General features: G+C 32.9%; 5 protein-coding genes across 12 annotated transcripts in view; 2 read left to right on the top strand and 3 right to left on the bottom strand.

The window, feature by feature from the left end:
• Window positions 1-3,191: 3,191 nt before the first annotated feature.
• LOC122634250 lies at window positions 3,192-9,244 on the bottom strand. Of its 4 annotated transcripts, XR_006328344.1 has the most exons (5): window positions 5,008-5,632; window positions 4,312-4,593; window positions 3,789-4,220; window positions 3,575-3,655; window positions 3,192-3,348 (listed from the first exon to the last, which is right to left on the bottom strand). XR_006328344.1 is itself a non-coding variant. In XM_043823003.1 (4 exons), exons 1-3 carry the CDS (start codon window positions 9,149-9,151, stop codon window positions 3,832-3,834), a joined length of 711 nt encoding a protein of 236 aa, XP_043678938.1. In that variant the 5' UTR covers window positions 9,152-9,244; the 3' UTR covers window positions 3,355-3,655; window positions 3,789-3,831. The 4 variants fall into 4 exon arrangements, 3 of the variants coding, with proteins under 3 accessions (XP_043678938.1, XP_043678935.1, XP_043678936.1); XM_043823003.1 differs by lacking the exons at window positions 3,192-3,348; window positions 5,008-5,632 and adding an exon at window positions 9,112-9,244 and having other exon boundaries at window positions 3,355-3,655; XM_043823000.1 differs by lacking the exon at window positions 3,192-3,348 and having other exon boundaries at window positions 3,355-3,655.
• On the top strand, window positions 8,603-17,925 carry LOC122634254 (UPF0235 protein C15orf40 homolog). Of its 2 annotated transcripts, none has more exons than XM_043823008.1 (4): window positions 8,603-8,718; window positions 17,253-17,343; window positions 17,500-17,627; window positions 17,711-17,925. In XM_043823008.1, the coding sequence occupies exons 1-4, from the start codon at window positions 8,668-8,670 to the stop codon at window positions 17,804-17,806; spliced, it is 366 nt and encodes a 121-aa protein (XP_043678943.1). In that variant the 5' UTR covers window positions 8,603-8,667; the 3' UTR covers window positions 17,807-17,925. The 2 variants fall into 2 exon arrangements, with proteins under 2 accessions (XP_043678943.1, XP_043678942.1); XM_043823007.1 differs by lacking the exon at window positions 8,603-8,718 and adding an exon at window positions 16,772-16,978.
• On the top strand, window positions 9,235-15,716 carry LOC122634248. Of its 2 annotated transcripts, XM_043822995.1 has the most exons (4): window positions 9,235-9,347; window positions 11,836-14,071; window positions 14,459-14,840; window positions 14,917-15,716. In XM_043822995.1, exons 2-4 carry the CDS (start codon window positions 12,315-12,317, stop codon window positions 15,040-15,042), a joined length of 2,265 nt encoding a protein of 754 aa, XP_043678930.1. In that variant the 5' UTR covers window positions 9,235-9,347; window positions 11,836-12,314; the 3' UTR covers window positions 15,043-15,716. The 2 variants fall into 2 exon arrangements, with proteins under 2 accessions (XP_043678930.1, XP_043678931.1); XM_043822996.1 differs by lacking the exon at window positions 9,235-9,347 and having other exon boundaries at window positions 10,595-14,071.
• Window positions 14,865-18,456, bottom strand: LOC122634252 (coiled-coil domain-containing protein 124). The gene is made up of 4 exons (XM_043823005.1): window positions 18,341-18,456; window positions 16,486-16,650; window positions 16,138-16,412; window positions 14,865-16,050 (listed from the first exon to the last, which is right to left on the bottom strand). The coding sequence occupies exons 1-4, from the start codon at window positions 18,353-18,355 to the stop codon at window positions 15,855-15,857; spliced, it is 651 nt and encodes a 216-aa protein (XP_043678940.1). The 5' UTR covers window positions 18,356-18,456; the 3' UTR covers window positions 14,865-15,854.
• The window catches only part of LOC122634249 (arrestin domain-containing protein 4), a 5,111-nt gene continuing 2,153 nt past the window's right edge, over window positions 17,821-20,778 (bottom strand). For 2 of the 3 annotated variants that reach the window (XM_043822998.1, XM_043822997.1), the window contains 4 exons: window positions 20,144-20,361; window positions 19,085-19,231; window positions 18,632-18,853; window positions 18,338-18,543 (listed from right to left, as the gene is read on the bottom strand). In XM_043822998.1, coding sequence (XP_043678933.1) covers window positions 18,352-18,543; window positions 18,632-18,853; window positions 19,085-19,231; window positions 20,144-20,361 — 779 coding nt within the window. In that variant the 3' untranslated portion in view covers window positions 18,338-18,351. Of the gene's footprint in view, window positions 18,230-18,337; window positions 18,544-18,631; window positions 18,854-19,084; window positions 19,232-20,143; window positions 20,362-20,778 lie in introns of those variants that run through there. The other variant, XM_043822999.1, reaches the window with a different exon arrangement.

The following is a 20,778-nucleotide window of genomic DNA, read 5'->3' as shown; positions in this document are numbered from 1 at the left end:
CTTTTTCTTTCTTAACAATACATTGTAAAACCATTGCATCGCCACAAATTGATATTTATCGCTTTTTCGTAAAATATATGTAAATGGTACGATCTTAAGAACACATATCACAAGTTATTACCATTAAATGTTTCTTAAGGTAAATCAAATTTTGTTGAAATGATGTCAGATTTGACAGCGATTACGATAACAAATATACATACGTGGAATAATATAGTTAATACATCGCTCAGCAGTCGACACGATAGAACGTAGTAAAAATAAAACTGAAAAAATCAGTGGTCACGATGAGTAGCCTACCATCAGTCGCTACTGTCAGTCGTGAGTCTGCTCGATTTCACGTTCGTTACAAACGTCTATCGATAATGGCAGAGCGTGAAATAAGTACAGCACGATGTCCTGCCTGTCATTAGTCATTACATGTTCTTCATTCATACGTCATAAATACATACATACATATATATATATATATATATATATATACACATACACATCGTGCATACAATCGTGCGTTTTCCTTCGGGTAAATTCAATGACACGCTTGTCGAACGTGAAATTCGAACTTCATCTTTTCCAACCTTTCTTGTAATTCCTATTGCACGTGCAAATATAATAAAAACTACAAATAATAGTCGACACGTTTGTATATCGTCAAAGAAGAACCTGCCTAGATTTATTCTTGAATAAGGGAGAAAAAAAAAGATATATATATATATATATAATATAAGAGAGAAAGAGTTAGAGAGAAAAAGAAAGAGAAAGAAAAAAAGAAAGGGAGAGGGAGAAGAAGAGAGAGAGAGAGAGAGAGAAAGATTTAGATAGAGAGAAGTGACTTGGATATATTAATGGTTGGTAAGAAGATTGTAATGTCTCGAAGGCAGCTAGATCGAAAATATCTATACAGACACGAACCTATTACCTGCCTTTCGCAATACGTCGGATAAAGTTGAATAATAGCGAAAGTGGTCGTAGCATCCTGCCGTGGGAATGCCAACTCGTTTCTCCTACTCGCGTGCTTCGGAAGCGCGATCGAATCCTTTTCTAGCCATGAAGGGTCGTTCTCGAGAACTATCGATATCGTTTCTCTCTCTCTCTCTCTCTCTCTCTCTCTCTCTCTCTCTCTCTCTCTATCCCTCTTCCTCTTTCTTTCTTACCAATTTTATATTTCCTTTTATCAGATAATAGTTAAGCAATTTTACTTTGTAATAATCTTGCATCCAAGGACATGCACGTCTTGCTGATGTTATTATTATTGTTCTATTATTTTATATCTTCATTCTGTTTCATTATATTATATTTTATTACATTATACTTACTATTTTTTTTTTTTTTTGTTATGTATCATTGCAGATATATAATTTTCTTTCTCTCTTTCTTTGTGTTTTTCTGAAAATTCATTTGAGAATCCATGGTCGTCGTTACGTTATTTTCTTTCCATTTCATTTGAGATAAATTTTATTTAAATTAGTTCGTATAAAATCACGTTTCCACGTGATTGTAAAAATCTTCTTAGTTTCAGCTGCTCGAGGAAGAAGTTAGAAAAATAGAGAGAGAGAGAGAGAGAGAGAGAGAGAGAGAGAGAGAGAGATCTCAGACTCGGAAGCAATATTCCTCGTATTTCTCGGCCGTCGTAAAACGTAATGGTGGAACATTTCGCTGCGGTACACCTGAACGGAATACACTCTTCTGTTTCTCGAGCACCTGTTTCCTAACACCTGACATCGTCTTCGTCGTCTTCGTTGTCGTCGTCAAGATGGTTTTCTATTCCATAGGGGGTCCAAGAGGACGTAGCTAACCATTAAGTATCTTCGCTAAAAGAACCGATGCCTTCTTTTTCTCTTCTTCTAAACAACACCGACATCCTCGATCACGATAAACAAAATAGCGGTACTAATGTCTAACAGGTGTTTCACGTCCTCGAAGCTTCGATTTTATCGGGACTGTCATCGACGTGACCACGTACACGTCGGAGAAGCTAATTTCTTTTCTTTATAAAATCTATGAGAATATTTGAAATTCTATGGTCTTATTCGTTGTAAATAAGTTTCAATGTTGAATTAGTTATTTTTATACATTACGTTTAATAGGTTTTGTTAGGTTTATAACTATGAAAATCAAGATGCTTCTTACATATCAAAGAAATTGATATACGTAGATTATTTTAAGTACTTTCAATCTGTTTCAAGATCTAAGATAATATCAAAAACACTACAAATTATAAGATTATAAGAGGGAAGTACGTTGTGTAATTTGTAATAAATGCAGTATTAATTACGTCTTGTAGATTTAGTTTATCTATTCAGTTTCAATGCAGTATTAGCAATATCTTATCTGGTCTAGATCCGATTTATTTTTTCTTTGAAAAATCTTCAATTGAATAGCGAGTTAATAAATCTCAGAATAAATTATATTGAATGGTTCTCTCGGTCTTAAAGAAAATATATTATAAATATCAAATAAATAAATAAATAAATAAATAAATAAATAAATAAATAAAGAAGTGAATCATAAAGGGTATTAGGACTTTCGTTAAATTTGCTAATTTCTTTTCTTTCTCGTGACTTTCAAGAACATTACAAATTCAAAATACATTGCATAATTCGTAATGAATAAGTGAATAATAGCGTTAAAAAAGAAGTACCAGAAGTCTCGTAAAATCGTTTCACTTGGTGGGAAGCTGATTATTCCAACGAAGATATTTGTAAATTAGTAATATCTACGTAAAATGTATGGGTCGAATAAACTGAGAGAATAAACCGAAAGGTCAGTCTTTTCGCGTGTAGGATGGAGAATGAGCGTGTGGGAAGAGAGTCATACTATTCTTATGTATACTTACATACGAGGAAAGACCTTGCATAAGTGTCGATGTTATTAAATGCTCACTTGCGTTGTATATAAACGTCGATGAGTGTTTAACGTCGCAACAAATCGTTCCACACTCTAAAGATGGCATTTCCTTAAAGTCTTTTTTCTTTAACTCTCTCTCTCTCTCTCTCGCTCGCTCTGTCTCTCTCTCTCTTTCTAAAATCGTTTTTTTTTATTTATCAGTATCGGTCGACCAATTAAAAATTATGAAAAAAAATTTTTCATGATCTGATCTTCAATCGTTAACTATCATTAATAATTGTACTTTTAATTAACTTATATTAACTTAAACGATGATAGTTTCAATTTTCATCATTAATACAATCGATATTAAATAATTAATAACTATTATTATCGATCAATATTAATCGTTAATCGAATGAAATATTAACCGATTAACACCTCCGTTGCACCTGAACTATCCGCAATTTCTCATTTCGATTTGTCTAGAGAATTGCATCTGTCAGGGGCACAAGTTTTCTTCTGCAATACGAATTGTTTTATTACATATTTGATTACATTATTTTATTACACCGTTATATTAACGATTTAATTAAGTCAAACAACCACGTAAACACATTCTTCATAACGTTCTCTTTTTTTTTTAATTACATAATTTAGAACATAAATAATTTATATAACGCTCAACAATGATCTTATATTACTATATAAATCGTAATATGTAGAAACTATTGTTTGCGACCTATACCTCTTTTTTTTTCCACAACTTTAAATAGATTTCTTCTATTTCTATCCAGATAGTATGACAGTATAGTGATTCATTCTACTGCTGGAATAAAAAAATCTAATGTTATCTCGCTGATAATATCATCAAGTTTTCCGATCATTCATTATTATGACCTCACAAGAAAAAAAAAAAAAAAAGAGAGAAAAAGGAAGAGAAAAAAGAAAAAAAGACATACCTAAGTGATTATTTAAAATGACAGAGTTAATCATCGAAACAAACTAAGTTCCTCCGATACAATGTGGACTTTTACAAAGTTGTTCATCTCTTTTCATCCGTGGAGTATATGGAAAACTATTTCCAAGCTGCATCTGACAAGATACGTCACATTTGTATCGTAATACTGGATTATAGCATACAGAGCAATCCTTTTCATGAGGGTAATGATAAGGCGATGGCTGATAACAAAACCAATGATAAGGAGGAACACAACCAAAAGAGGGACTCAAGCCTAATCCCAGACTTAATTGTGGTACCAAACTTAATTGGAAACCTCCACCGAAACCTCCACCATAACCTCCACCCCAACCTCCACCATGACCTCCGCCAATATTCCCTCCATTAATACCTCCAGGAGGACAACAGTTTGACGAACATCCTTTACAGTTAGCTGATATCATTCAAAAAATTCAATTAGAACATTAACGTTGAAAAAGAAAAGAAAATAAATTAATCTTCGTAAAATTTACTTATTTACTTACTGCAATTACAATTGTCTTGACTTGGTGGAGTCGCTCCACCATTTGGACGCTCTGTACCAGTGTTGATGACATTGTTTAATTCAATATTCGTTGTAATATTTGTCGTACCCACGGCAGGCTTCTCACTACCTTTACAATCTCCATCTATACACTCGGTCTCGTACTCCGTAATGATCTGATGTTTATGTTTCGCTCTTCTTATACAATGAGAACACTTTTGATTGCATTCATGACTTGAAATAGCTTCGCAGGACTTAACACATATCTCCATGCAGTGATGATCTGTTCGAAAACGATACGAGAAAAAATCATTTCAAATATTTTGCATCATATCGTATTTCATTTTTTTTTTCACATAAATAATAATAAAGTTGTAAGAGTTATATTTTGTTTTCTTTTTTTCCACGCTAAAGGATAAAAGACAATAATTTTAATTAGCCTCGAATATAGATTGCAATTATTCGATATGACATGTTCGATAAAATTTAATTTGACGTAATTTTCAAATAACACACATGTGATATACATATATATATATGTGTGTATTTTTTTCCGATTGGAAACAAAGAATTTGTTGACTTAATTCTTAAATATTGAATATCTGACCAATTTGAAAAAAAAAAAAAGGAAATCCTAATTCTAATCATTCTTCTTTGATATATGTAGATATATGTAGAAACAATTAAACATTTCTACCCATTTCCGGTGATATTTCATGATGATGCCTCTTCACTTTGTTCCCTTTGTAACTCGGATACTTAAGACACTTAATATATGTCCTGTAATTAGGATGTTGACAATCGAGAATTAACTTTTGTTCTTCCGATGTGTTTTCTTCGGTGGTAGTAGCCTCAGAATCGGCTTTTACCGTATATGACTCGTTCCAAATGATACTCGAAAATATAACGAAGATTAAAGAAACAAGTACGAGTGCTCGACTGTTCTCCATCGTGATTTTAACAAAATGGCCTGCAACTCAGGCTCACTTGTCCCTTTATACTTGTATTTAACTCGAGACTGTGTAAACGAAGTTCGCTGGCACCATCGAGTCACATACAGTACCTGTCAGAGCCTTAGAAATGTTTGCACCGTGCGATGAGATACCAAGGAAAACGCGTTGCGTTCTTTGCTAATATTTTAGCACGTAAATTTTTCACTTAGCTTTAAACGACGTGCGCTACGACAACAAATTTGCACTGCTTATCGCGCATTGCCCAGCTTGAATCCACTTCTAATCTCTTCCTCTCTCTTTCTCTTTTTTCTACACCTTCTTTCTGCTCTCTCTCTCTCTCTCTCTCTCTCTCTCTCTCTCTCTCTCTCACTCTCTATCGCAATTTCTTCGTACTTGAAACATCGTCTTTGGACATGTTCGATCGATATCATGTTATTATCTATAGACATTTAATTCATTTTTTTTTTTTACATTACAAATCTACCGAGGCTAATCATTATCAAAATCATTATTATTAACGTTTGTCACATTTTGTAAATAAGGTCCATTACTGGAAAAGTCAGTCATTATCAAATTATTATTATTATTATTATTATTACTACTACGATCTATTTACGTATATTTATTAAATAGGTGATTAGCTTCGATATCGGTGTTATTTTGTTACATTTATGTATCGCGTCAATGCTACTGAATTCTTTTCTATCTTCTTTTTTCTTATCAATAAGTGGTCTTCGTAGGACAGACAAGATGCAAACCAGCCCAAAGATATTTTTACTCGTTACAATGTACACTCCGCACGATGCGATAATGATACCTTTAACATAATGCGTTTATGGCATAAACACGAGCGACGATATTTAACGTGCAAAGTGCGCGATTAAAATCATCGTGCGTCGTATATTTCACAAGGACGAAAGTAGCAAGCACAAGTAACTCTCGGTACTCTCGAAGTAACGTTACCTTCTGTAGCTTCCCAATGGAATTTCAAGAAATATCAAAGAGATTATTAGACTCGTGTATTATTTATGATCGCATAGAATGCAATTTACAATCATTTACGACTACCGCTCTTTTAATGTAATGTCATTAAAAAGAAATTTTATTTTCCTACCGAATTTCGATAAATTTCTTCTTTTTCTCACATTAGTCATCGTTTTTTTTTCTTTTTTGAACATCGATCCATACGATGAATGTGAAGAATTAAAAAATATGTATTGAATGTAATACAAATAAATTATTCAATTTTTAATCTCTAAACTTTTGAAAAATTCCGGCTGTCTTTTTATTTGTTTCTCGCAGAAAAAATTAATCGAATATATAAGTGTCGATTAATATTTACGATATTTAATATCGAATAGGTCAGTGACACAGATGTTCTTATCGCGATCAATGTAAACGAAAGGACAATGATCCGCTCGATTAGTAAATACAAATATGATAACAAAAGGGTTATATTTTACTTTCATTTCTTTATTGATATTACTAGCGTTTAGAAAGAAAGAAATAATATTACAAAAAAAAAAAAAAAAGAAAAAAGGAGAAGGGAAAGAGAGAGAAAGGATAGAATCTAATCCTTTGTGCAAAATGATATACTTCTCGAATGTACTCTTGGAGATATTAAATTGCAAGTTTAAACGAAGGCAACGATAATATTCTTAGGTGACCTAAAAACGATCCATCATCATTCGATCGTGAATATAACGGCACGAAACAACAGAAGTTACTTTGATAAATCGGTCACGTTCGTAACATATTCTTATTGGCTGGCTTATTGACCCTTCGATCGATGATATAACGTTCTACTTTTAAAAATATCTCATATATAATGATACATTCAATAAATAAATTTGTTTATTGATGGATAACGAAATAGATAAATACATTTTATGATAAAACAAAGTTGGGATTATTATCTAGCTCGAAGTACCGTACTAAAAGAGAAAATAATTGTCATCGTCACCTACCGGTACAAGGATCGTGATCAACATCTTGATCGTTTTAGACGACATCGTTTCTAACACGAACAAGTCTTCATAAGGACAATATGATTTTAATTGAAATATATATATTTAAAGAATCCCATTTTTCTACTTGAATTTTTCTATAATTTTACTGTCAGAGATTAGTATTTATCTTTCCAGATAATATAACAATATTGATATCTTCACAATATTTTGTTTATCGACTGAATTTAAAGAGGATCAAAAGTTCCGAGATAACCCACAGATTTTAAATGTGCCAAAAGTTTTTTTAGAGAGACCAATATTTTCTACATGCATGAAAAATTCTTAAGTAAACAAAAAATTCTAATATGGCTAAATAATAAGGGGACGATTCGATTAGATCGTAAATTTCAAAGCTCAGCATTCTTCCAATATGTTATTTCAGAATCTTCGGGAATTAAGTTCAAATTCGAATGGTAATCACTATTGTCTCAAACGGCTTTCGTTTGATACCGTTCGAGCACAGGAAGTTCGTGCATACGTGTTGACATTTCATATCAAGCAACGGAATCGTAATAACATTTTTACGCGAGGCAATAATCGATACTGATCGATAGTTTTCGAGTTTTCGAGAAATGTAAAAGAAACTAAAAAAAATTCGATGAATGTTGGATCGTTCGATTCGACCAATCGATTTTATAATAATAATTCCAGAGTATTTTGGAATCCACTTTTCCCTCGCACGAGTTGCGAGTTTCAACTGGAACGAGAATGAAGAAGGGATGTGAGGGGCAGGATTGAGTCCCTCGATGCGAAGAGGAACGAGAAAGTAACGGGTTCCGAAGCAAGGAATGACGCGAACCATGCTTATGTATATTTCACATTCTCTCTTTTTCAGATACCTGATAGATACTGATCTTTCTTACAAAAAAAAAAAAAAAAAAAAAAGAAAAAAAAAGAAATAAAATAGCTACAAATATCTATAATAATTACAATGGAATCATATTTTTAAGCAAACTTTATCATTTTTAAAAATGAATCTGTTCGATATAAGAAAAGATTTCGGAAACAGAAATGTTTCGAAGAAACAAATATTATCTTGATTAAAGGAGCACAGATAAAGGAAACATAAAAATACTGTAAATATATATTATATACTTAGATGATATACAAACGAAAAAGAAAATGATCGGAAAGAAAGAATATATCATTTCAACTTGTACATTCAAATTTGGCGGTCAGTCCCATCGCTATATCGAAGATAACCGAACACAGCCGAAGTATGAGATCGGGCCCTCGCGAAGTCGAAGAGTGGGGTGGCGCACTCTCGCGTTCGATGCACGTTAGTAAGAGCGAGCGAGTGAGACGCGCAATGGCCGCCGTGACCCGAGGCGCGCGGCTCGTTGCCGATCGTCCTTAATTTTCCCGTCTCGATACCGTGCTTCCACGCCCACGAAAATGCGCGCTGTTACTTCGACGTTGAATCAGTCGGCACGTCTCTACGACGCGGTGAGCTTCCAAGCGTTTTTGTTTAATAATTTACTCTCGAGATTATAGTTTTCGCGAAGAAAAGAAAAAAGGAAAAAAATATTTAGAGATCCTGATCGTCGTTGGTGGTCCAAGAGCAAGTATCTTCTGATTGGTCAAACGATAACCGACTTATCGATTTCTTTTTTCCTTGAAAATGATTAGATCGATCGATCGTTCGAGTGAAAATAAATATTCACAGTGTATGTGTATGTGTGTGTGTGTGTCCTTGCGTGCCTTTTTCTCAACGAACTAGAATTCTCTTGGTTTATTGGTCCGTTTAAAAATTATTAAATATATATATATATATATTCTATATATATATATATATATATATATATATTTAACTCGATTTACGATCAGTGTGACACTAACCTTCGGAAACTGTTAATGATTTACTTTCCGTTACTTTCATTGTTACTCTATGAACATAGTATTACTACTACTATTACTATATACCACTACTTTAACTACTACTACTACTACACTACTCTACTACTACTACTACTACTACTACTACTACTATTACTACTATTACTAGTGGTACTACATTACTCCGTTAGTGATGTTTGTGTCCTCGTCGTCAGCGTGGTTGCCATTCTGGACTCAAGGTGTGTAGAAGGTTAAGTTTTAGTTTTCTTAAGCAATAAAAACATTGAAGAAGAGTACTTAATCATTCTAAAAGGGTTGCTATCTCTCTCTTTCTCTCACTCTCTCTCTCTCTCTCCCTCTCTATTTCTTTCTTTAGAGGTTAAGAGGGAAAATACTCTTATGTCTTTTACTACAGTCGCGTGAAGGTTCTCATAGATCACTTGACGTTCGTAAAAATTTATATTTGAATAATTATTTCATGGAAAATATTAAAATGAACAAAGGTAATTGAATAATACCTTCGATCTTTCTAAATAAGAAATTAAGGAAAACAAAAAAGAAAAGAAAATATTCGTATTATATATCGTAAAGAACTTGTAGTTAGTTCAAGTTGAGAACCAGTAATCGACGCAACAAGTGTCCGACGATGAATGAAGAGTGAGAAAAGCTCCCGGCGGTCAACTTTGATATCCGACGAGCGTGCTTTGAAGGTCGGATGCATTTACGAAGGGCAAAGAGGCTTAACCCTTCTCTTCGTTGCGAACAAAAAGCACGTTTCAACTCGAGCAACTCCAATTTACACACATATTACATCAAAGATTCAACTTTGACACTAGATGCTATCAAAATAAACAGTTTCAAATGTCTTACTTTATTCTATTCATGAAAATTTATTATTGTTATATCAAAAAAGTTTTCCTAAGCTTGCCTATTCGTTTATTGTCAAATCGATTAAATTATTAATAAATTACCTGATAGATACTGATCTTTCTTACAAAAAAAAAAAAAAAGAAATAAACTAGCTAAAAATATCTATAATAATTACAATGGAATCATATCTTTAAGCAAACTTTATCATTTTCAAAAATTAATCTGTTCGATATAAGAAAAGATTTTGGAAACAGAAATGTTTTGAAGAAACAAATATTATCTTGATTAAAGGAGCACAGATAAAGGAAACATAAAAATACTGTAAAATATATTATATATTTAGATGATATACAAACGAAAAAAAAAAAAATGATCGAAAAGAAAGAATATACCATTTCAACTAAATAAAATAATTGATTTATTGAATATCGATAATATATTGAAACTATGATATTGTATCTTCAATGAAAATAGATTTGAAAGATAGAAAAGTTATTGTAAAATTAAATATAACGCTAAGAGATAATAAACTGTCGATGATAAATTTGTCCGTAAATTACATAATAATAATTCTCATTGTTGTTCGAAAAGAAAATATTCTTCAATGGAAATAAATTTAAGAAAGTTCGTAGAAAAGATTATGATAATATATCTTAACGAATATTAATAATTATATTAAGAATAAATAATTATTTATTTTGATTTCTATTCGTGTGACTAGAATTTTCTAAAATGAAAGTCGATCCATATGTATGTATGTATGTATCATACGTTTGATAACTGCAATATATATGATATGAAGAATTCAAGAATACTAATTCGAGACTCTCACTAGAGAACGTTAGAACCGCTAGTTCATATAATACGAGATTTCCAACTTTCTATTCTAAAAACTTTTCTTTCGTGAAAATGTATCTGATATGATTACAAGTTATTTATGTAAAGCATATTCGCAAAGTAATATCGATTTATCGTAATACGATTTGATCGACTTGAGATGGAGAAATCATTGATGAAATAAAAAAAAAAAAAAAGAATAGGAATTCAATAGACGACAAAATTATTCAAGAAAGTAAAACGAACTAATTCATTGACGCGGAAGAGATCGATAAAAAGAGAATTCTTCGATTAATTGATACAGAACGAATCATTGATCGGAAAAAAAAGGAACCAAGATAATTATTAGAAAATAAATATTGATTACTAAGTACGATTAATTTACTAGAAATAATTATCGCTAAAAAAAAAAAGAAGTAGAAAATGAAATTATTATAAATACTTTCTCGATTAATTGTCAGCCAAAAGGACAACACATAAATTCTCGTATTTCAAATCTATCGTTAGGTAGCCACTCATTCACTATGTAATTTATCGATATTTTGACTAACTTTCACATAGATTTAAATACATATATACGCACGCGTATCGGTATTATTTTTCAAACATACAAAACACATAACGTCAATATTACATTATACGCGATACAAATATGAATGATACTTTTCACACACGATAAATACATGAATATTAATTTTTATATAAACGAGTTACGTGAATTACTTTTCAACGTGCTTGAGCGATAGAATACGTAAGAAATATTTAAAGTCTATTATACAAGAGAGACTATCATTTATATCGATGAGTCGACGCTTCTTTGTAAGAACAGCTACTAAACGTTAGAATACACTCAAACGATTATCTATTCATTTACATTAATTACCCTACTGAGCACATACATGTATATGTGTAATAGAATATATATATATATATATCACTTTTATCTTTCAAATTGACTATTTACTAGTGGAAAAATGAAAAGAACAATAATAATCCCCCTTTTTTTATCTTTTTGTTTAGACAGATTAGAAGACGAAGATAAAAGGCAAGAAATTTACGTCTAGATGAAATTTGGAAAAACTTTCAAACGAGGAAGTTTCTTTTTTTCCGAACGAACAACTGCAACTTATTCTTCGTGGAAAAGTTGTGTAAACTCGTTTCTTGCGAAAATATCTCTTACTTGAGTAATTGAAATAGCAATAATAATAATAATCAAAGTTGGAAACAAAGGAACGGAAGAGCCTAAAAAATTACGTATCGTCTTATATATATAAATCGCAAAGAGAATTTCGAATACCAATACCATTTGCGAATAAAAATCGTTTTCTCCGATTGGCCGAGCTGTTCGTTCAACGTAATAGGAATACATTAATGAATTATTAAGGATGTACGAACGATTCGATTAGATTCCAAATTTGGTCGTCAAATCGGATAAATAAATTCGATTGTGTTAATCATCGATCGAGCACAATGATCTTTACGATTTGAAATCATTCGAAATGAGTACGAAAGAGCAACCTATCGAACCAAGATGGTACGTGAAATTTTTCGAATATTGGAAAAATCGTAATCGAATTGGTCCAGCTACGGTCGAATTAGCAGATTGTGATTTCTTCATCGTAGCGCCACGTCGAACTTTGAGAGTATTAAAGCCAAGTTTAAAAGGTGAATGGTATTACGAGAACACGAGCGACAGACCTGAATCGATAAATGATAATTTTTTTGCTCGTTGGTCGAGAAGACCGCATTCGTCCAATCATTGTAGATGTTCTTTTCGACAATCGAGTAGATTGAGTACGAACGACGAAGAAATAATATCTACGGAATTGAATCGTATCAGAAATAGTCTTTACGAGACTCCGGAAAAATCAGCAAGAGATATCGAAGAACTCGAGCAAAGGGTATCGGCTAATCTCCAGAAACTTCAAATACCTGACGCGAAACTCGATAATAATAATGAGAGGAAAACGAAGGACGAAGTTGTCCTTGACTCTTCGAAAAATTTATCTTCGATTCCATCGACGAACGAAGAACAAAGAGCTAAGAACAAAATTGTTAAGGATCTCGAAAGGTATATCAATGTATTGCTCGAGGAAATATTAGACGACACGATTAAATATGTTGCTAATTCGAACGATCGTAAACTTACGGAATTAGAAAGATCGAAATTAGACGATGAACAATCGTCTTCGGAAGCTAAAAGGGAGGAAATTTTTAATGAAATTAGTTTCTCCTTTCATTCTGACGATAAGAAGATTCAAGAGGATGAAAAGTTTACCGAGGAGAGAACGAAGAACGAAGATGGATATATAAATCGTGCTTTCATTGGTTCGGCACACGATCCTGATTCTCTCGACTTTTATTTACGTACTCGTACGATCGGTACGGAGGTCATTTTAGAACAATTAGATTGTATAGATTCTGGTATAAACAGCGTCGAAACAATAGAATTTCAACCTGATCAAGAACCGAGTCTCGAGCAATCTCTTTTACGAATAATCGATGAGAAATTAGGTAGGACCCCTTTGAGAAATAGCTGGGAAGATCTGAGAACCAACGAGGATGAGAAATACAACGAATCTTCCCGGAAAATCATTGAAAACGAGGAAGAAAATAAGTTAAGCAAGTTGAAGGATGTAATCGTATTGGATGACAATGAAATTCAAGACGAAAAAACTATGGTTGATATCAGGCAATTAGAGGAATCTATCGATGATCCTAAATTTGAAAATGTACGATTGGAATTACAAAACGACGATATGGAATCTTCGGAGAGGAAGGAGACGACGATCGGGATGAAATTTTGCGCAAGGTTTCGTACGAATATTGAAAGAGGATCGAAACGTAAGAAGAACGATGAAAAAATAGAGACAATTAATATTAGAAAGGAGACTACGCCTTTGGAGATGGAGGATTACAGAAAAAGATGGCCGAACTTGGAAGAATCGACGAGATTGTCTAATTGCGAACAAAATCCACATGATTATGTGATATTTCGAAGAAATCGTAAACCAACGTTAGTCTTTTTACATGGGTTTGGTTCATCAGCAGAGATATTCGAACATCAATTGGAATATTTCTCAGCTATGGGCTATCCTTGCATCGCTCCTGATCTTTTAGGACATGGTATGAGCTCTGCACCTGACCGCTCGAAGGATTATATGTTTAGCAAATTATTGAAGGATTTGGAGACGGTACTACATTATTACGCTTTTAAACCAGGTCAAAAGTGTATCCTGATAGCACATAATTATGGGTAAATTCTTTTAACAAATTTTCCTGTGTATGTATATGCGTGCGTGCCTGCGTGCGTGCGTGCGTGCGTGCGTGTGTGTGTGTATTCACACACATACGCGTGCAATATTTATGCTAAATAATGTCATAATTCAAAGAACATCGTGGACTTTCTTTTTAAACCGTTCATGGCTAGCTAGGTAATTACTACCTACACGTGCGTAACGTTTGAATAATTTTTGCGTGACTACTTGGTGGGCTATTGGAATTAATGTTTGATGCAATAAGAAATTTCTTCTTTTCATCATTATCATCGTCATCGTCGTCGTCGTTGTCGTCGTCGTCGTCGTCGGCGGCGGCGGCGGCGGCGGCGGCGGCGACGGCGGTGGCGGCGACGGTTCTTTTACAGATGCAGTTTTGCAACAGCATTGGCTTGCAAATATGACAGCAATATTCATCAGCTCGTTTTAATATCCGGTGGTGGTCCAACACCATTGGCACCGCCTACGAGAGAAGGTGCTGGCCGATGCTTTCTAAGAGCTATTTTGTCACCTCTTTTGATGTGCGGCCTTCATAGAGATATACTGTATTCCGCAAGAGGTCGGCAACATCCTTATTGTGGTCCTGAACCAGTCGAACAATGGCCATCTCATATGAAATACGTTTTGGATGGGATGGCTTGGCCCGAAGGAGATTATGTTTTCCATAGAAGGATTTTTACACCTACTCTTCTTATACATGGATTGAGGGACAACAAAGTATCGCTCGTACAAGAGTGTCAGATGGAAAGGGTTAGTTAAAACATTCATAGAAACACATCTTTACTATTCTTTACTTCTTTCTTCTATTTGTTTGTTCTTTTTTTAGACTATGCTGAAGGCTTTCCTCGAAGCTATTCCAAGTGCAGGGCACACACCCATGACGGATTGTCCTGATCAACTGAATCATATGATTCACTGTTTCATAGATTTATGGAAGAACAAGAACTGGTAGCAATATTAGTATTTCGATATTGTTAGTTCCAGCAGAGAATATAATCTCGAGTAAGCAATGGTCGTGCTGAAATATCAAGTTCTTTTACGGGTATCAAGCTCGTAGTTAGATGAAAAATTAGATAAAAATTAGATAAAAGATATCAATAGTCCTCTTTCCCTTTTTATAATTTTCCTTTTGATTAAATATTTAAAGTGTACATACATACATACATACATACATACATACATACATACATACATACATAGAAAAGTTTCACGTGCGTTGTTGTTTCTACTATAGCTAATTTTACATTTTCGAAAAAAATCTTAGTTTGTGTAAGAGGACAGATTTCTGATAAAACTGAAACCTCTTTTTCGAGCTCTACTTTGTGATGCTTTTATTACTTCTCATCGAATGATACGACAATTGCGAAATTGTAAAAATACTTCTTCTACACCTACAGCATGATAAATGTGCCAAAACATATATATGTTAAGATATTTTGTTAGAATCTTTCCGTAAACTTCGACAAAGGTCTCTCTGTCAATAAGCAAAGATTTAAGATACCGAACGGAGGCTATTATAGATTCGCGCATAAGTTGCACCAAAGATGTTTTATATTATGTTAATTTTTTATATCCTATAGCATTTTGGAATATAACTTATTCGTTTACAATAAAACTGTGAACCAATTTTATCTGTTATACTTACACATATTACTTCTTTTTCTTTTCTTTTCTTTTTTTTTTTTTTCTTTTTCGGACATTTAAGATAAGAAAGTTATATTCAGTCATGTGAAAGAACGCAGACTATCGATGAAGATACTAATATCAATTATTAAAAAGCTTTTGATTGAGTGGATTTTCAGGTGATTTCATCCACTCCTTTTTCAAAATCTGTTTCAATTGACTGAGCCTCAAAGTAGGATTTTGTTCCTTAATAATAGGCATCATTTTCTCTTCAAAACTTGCATAAGCAGCTTTCATACGTTTCTCGGGATGACGATCAACTTCCGAATCTTTCACGCTATGAAAATATAAAAATAATTTAACATAGTACGCAAACAAATATAAACATTGACGATATCGTAAATTACGAATTTCCAACACTCACCTTAAAATGGATAATGCCTCGTCTATACCATGTGCACTTTCCCCTTCGATAACAATCCTATTCAAATTTTCTTCTATCGGTTTTTCTTCTTCCTTCTTTTTCTCACTTTTTGTAGCTTGATTGCGCTTCTCCATAGCCGCCATTATTTCAGCCTTTGTAATCTTGGCAGTAGGTTGTTTGCCTCCTACTTTTATAGTCGCCATTTCTTTTTCTAGTAGAGCTTTCACTTCAGCCTTCTTTTCTAATTGTTGCTGTCTTTTCTTCTCTAGTTCCTCCTATGTTGTAAACATTATTTTAAACAATTATTGAGAACTATTTCTTTTAATATAACGCTATCAAAATACATGCCTGTTTCTGTTTCTTCTTTAATACTTGTTTGTCGTCATCTTGCCAAGCTTTCTCTTCAGCTTCCAAAGCTTTCTTTGTATTTTCAGCTTCCTTGGCAGCAGCTTTTCTAGCTCTGGCTGCGACAGCCTTGCTATTCTCACCGACGAATTTCTTAGGCATGATGATCTAATAGAAACAAGAAATTACGATTACGTTTGAAATTACGCGGGTAAAAAAATTCAATCGTTGATAGGTTGGCAATACTGTAACACGCGCAGCTACAGTCACCAAAGTTGTTGAGGTTAGAGAACGTATAATATCGAAAAGCATTATTTTTTTAATATCGAATATAACATATCAATGAATTAACGAACGTTCGATGAAATTTTATTATGAAATTACCTGAATGTGGACTAAATTTCTACGGTACGTGATTGTTAGCCGAGAAATGTCGAAACAAGGAGGCAAGAAAACTAAAAAAACTCAGAACATCGTTGGCGATGTAAATAATACGGTAAATCGTTCTTTGCTTACCAATTTAACACGAAGAAATCAGGATAACAAACTCTGATCGAGAATTGATCACCTATTATGACAATAACATAACATTTTCTGTAAATGCACCCGCCAACTTGAGCGAAAAAATAGAATAAACTGATTTTACCAGATGTCGCTCGCGAATCTCTCGCAGAATTATACTTCCGCACTGACACGCATTGTACTTGTAAATGTAATTTAACTTGTCAATTAAGAAATTTTATAACATTTTTTGTTTCTTATTTTAACAGATCACCACAGGACCTATAACCGTTAATAAAGATGGAAAAATATTAATAAAAATTCAAGCGAAACCCGGAGCTAAGCACAACGGTATAACAGGTAATAAATATACAATTAGGTTAGTTAAATGACTTACAATGGCTTTAAAGGTCTTACAAAGCTAAAATGTTTGAATATTCTGATTCTTAAATATGTTCATCCCTGTATAACCGTCATAAAATCTTTTTTCTAAACAATATTAATTGTATATAACAGATATTTCAGAAGAAGCCGTTGGTGTTGCAATATCTGCACCTCCTGTACAAGGCGAAGCAAATACCGAACTCATCAAATATTTAGCCTCTGTATTAGGTTTAAGAAAGTCAGATGTAATGTTGGATCGAGTTAGTAACTGATTCTTTTGTATCTCTAGGTTACTTTTTTCTTGTATATATATATATAATTTATATGACTTATCTTTTTTAAGGGATCTAAAGGTAGACAAAAAGTGATCACTGCGACTGGGATTACAGTGGATGAAGCACTGCAAAGGTTTAAAAAGGAAATTGGTGATCAATCTTAGATCAATGTTAGGACTTGACCTGTCAACATTTTTTATTATATTATTTTTCTTTCGTCAATTCTATTCTCTATATAATTCATATCTGCTGTACATACAATATACTGCAATTTAAAAAATAGCTTAATTTATTTTATTAAGTTTAAAAATGGACGGATTTTGATGTATCTCATATATTTAAATACTACCTAAGTATTTAGAATATTAATAAAAAATGTATTAATATATAAAACATCTTTAGTAGGATTTTGTAATTAAATATTCAATAAAATTAGTTAACTATTTCATCAAGATCTCGAGTATTACATTAAAATGAATCCAATGTTTGGATCAAAAAAATATTAATTTGATAATTCAGATCTTTCAAAAATAAAATTACGAAGCATTGTTATAAGCGTATTTCACCTTCTTCGATATCTCAAACGTCCAGAAACCAGAATCATCGTATTTTGGTTATTGCACACATTTTGATAACCTTTGCTTTGCATCCTGATTTCAAATTGGATAAAGGCAAAGGAATGAATAACATTAACGTACATTTAATACGTTCATTCCTGTATCTCAAAAGCTTTGTCGTCGAGCCATGGTCTAAAAATCGGCAGCGTTGAAGGATAATGAGCTCCTCGTTTAGAAGGTGCAGTACCAGCTGGCGCTCCTTCCTGCCTGAGCGGATACGTGGCTAATACGATCGGTATCTGTAGTTTTATCTCCTTGTTCAAGCTTTTCGGGCTTATAACAAACTAAATTGAACAGAAAAATATTACATAAGATTTATAGCTTGAATCATATACCGAATATCATTTTATCCATAAGTAGCTCGATACATACATAAACATGATACAGTACGTTGATCAAGTGACACCCTCTCAGATTAGTGGGTGGTAAAGGTGGAACGTACATTTGTTCGTTCAACCATTCCTCGCCTTCGCCTGGTCGGATTTTTCCCCTTGAAACGCTAGCTAGTTCTCGAGTTTCACTCGCAAGTACCTTGCCACGACATAGATACTGAATCGTTTCGGTTAGGGATGCTTTCGTCGATTTCATCGTAACCTGTTAAATCATTTGATAATCGTATTGAAAAAAAAAAACAAAAAAAACGTGCGAAATAGAAATAGAATCGTATTATTCTAATTAATTCAATAAATATCATCAGAATTTGTTTGTAATCATGATAATAATTTCGATCATGGAGAGAGTTCATTTTCATCATGTGCAAGCATAAAAATGAGGTTAGCTAATCGTTGAAGAAATAAATATTGAAATAATTACATAGTTACGTACCTTGCTACGATTGTTGACGGTAGCAGAGATTCCGATGGTTTCACCAGGTACATATCCGCCACGATCTAAACTTACTCGACATAAAACTGGACCACTCGAGACACAAGAGACGCCTACGCGTTGTTCGATCTCTTGCCTGGCAGGTTGCTAAACCACACGGAAAGAAAAATGTACTATTACATTTTTTGTTTCTAAGATATAGAGATCTCGTAAGTTGGTAACACTGGTACGACCTTATGGCGGGATATTTTGAAAGTTCATCGCGTTACACAACTAGAGAGAGTGCTCGAGGATCGAACGAGTCAACCGTAACGAGAAATACATAACAGTAACAATAATGCGGCTACGTTTCATTCTCAATGTCATGTGCCTACGTAACTATTATCTCATGTTGCTGCTGCTTATGTATTATTGTCGTTGGAACATAAACGGTGAACGTCGTTCCCTTTTCATATATATACTATATATATATATATATATATATATATATACATATATGTAGTACATTCTTGAATCGAATTTTTATTTGAATGACCCCGTTAACGTTTTCAAAATAAAATCTAACAATACGAGAAAATAGTTTTACGTGTCAATCAATAATGGATCAATTTGAATTAATTCGTTTTTTTTTTTTTTTTTTACATCAATTCTCATTTTGATTGCCTGATTCGAATAAGTCTAATTTCTAAAATATCCTCTTGACTATTGTAATACGAAAGTAGCCGTATTTGCTTGTTTATAATCGCTTTCCATAAAGGTCAATGACCAGTATTTGAAACTCGGTTATGTTAATACGCTTGGAGGATTCGTTTAATCTTAAACACGCGAAAGAAAGCGTATATTTAATGTTACGAGGTTATCGACCCTCTTTCCAAGAAAATATTCAAGTTTTTCCTGCTATTAAGAGCGTAAATCATATCGGAATACTTTTATGGCAAAGAGAAAATAACATTACGAGAAATAGCAAGTCTTTACGTCGAAGTTTATCTTGTCATTTTGTTTTATCTTTATCTAATTGACGTTAACGAAAATAACTTTCAAATAAGATAACTAACTAACCGCTAAAATCGGTGGCTCGAGATTTAAATCGATTGGATTCATAACGATGAAAACCTGTTGATTTTTATGAGTCAATCCACCTGGTTCTCGTAGTGCAGCTTTGCAATAATATTGAACCCAGCCATGTTTACCCAAGAAGGTTGATGGTAAGCCCAAGGGTAAGCCCAATTTAAAAGGAAAACTGTGAATCCCTGGTGATAGAAGCGACGGTCCTTCGCCTGAATATTAAACACGAAATAGTAATTAATACATTTCCAATTTTAGAGAGCTAAAAAAGAATAAATAATAATAAAAAAAAATAATAAAATAAAATAAGAACATAAAAAATATTAAAAAAAAAGTCCGATTTAAAAAAATTTCCTATTTTAGAGAGCTAAAAGAAAATAATTAATAATAAAAAAAAAATGAAATATAATAAAATAAAATAAGAAAGAAAATATTAAAAAAAAAAAATTTCTGAGCATTATATTGAAAACAGTGAATATTTAATGAGGACGTTAATCAATCCAGATTTATTGTATAATTTTGTTATTATTAACTCAACATTGTAAACATTTTAATTGCTTAAAAGTTTAATTTTTAAATTCTGCCAATAAACTATAAAAAAAATTTCCAATGAAATGGTATCCAATAAT

The sequence above is a fragment of the Vespula pensylvanica genome, chromosome 14 (genome assembly GCF_014466175.1).
Source record: "Vespula pensylvanica isolate Volc-1 chromosome 14, ASM1446617v1, whole genome shotgun sequence".
NCBI classification, from domain to species: Eukaryota; Metazoa; Arthropoda; class Insecta; order Hymenoptera; family Vespidae; genus Vespula; species Vespula pensylvanica.
The sequence above is the reverse complement of the archived record's forward strand: the minus strand, read 5'-3'. Positions and strand labels throughout refer to the sequence as shown.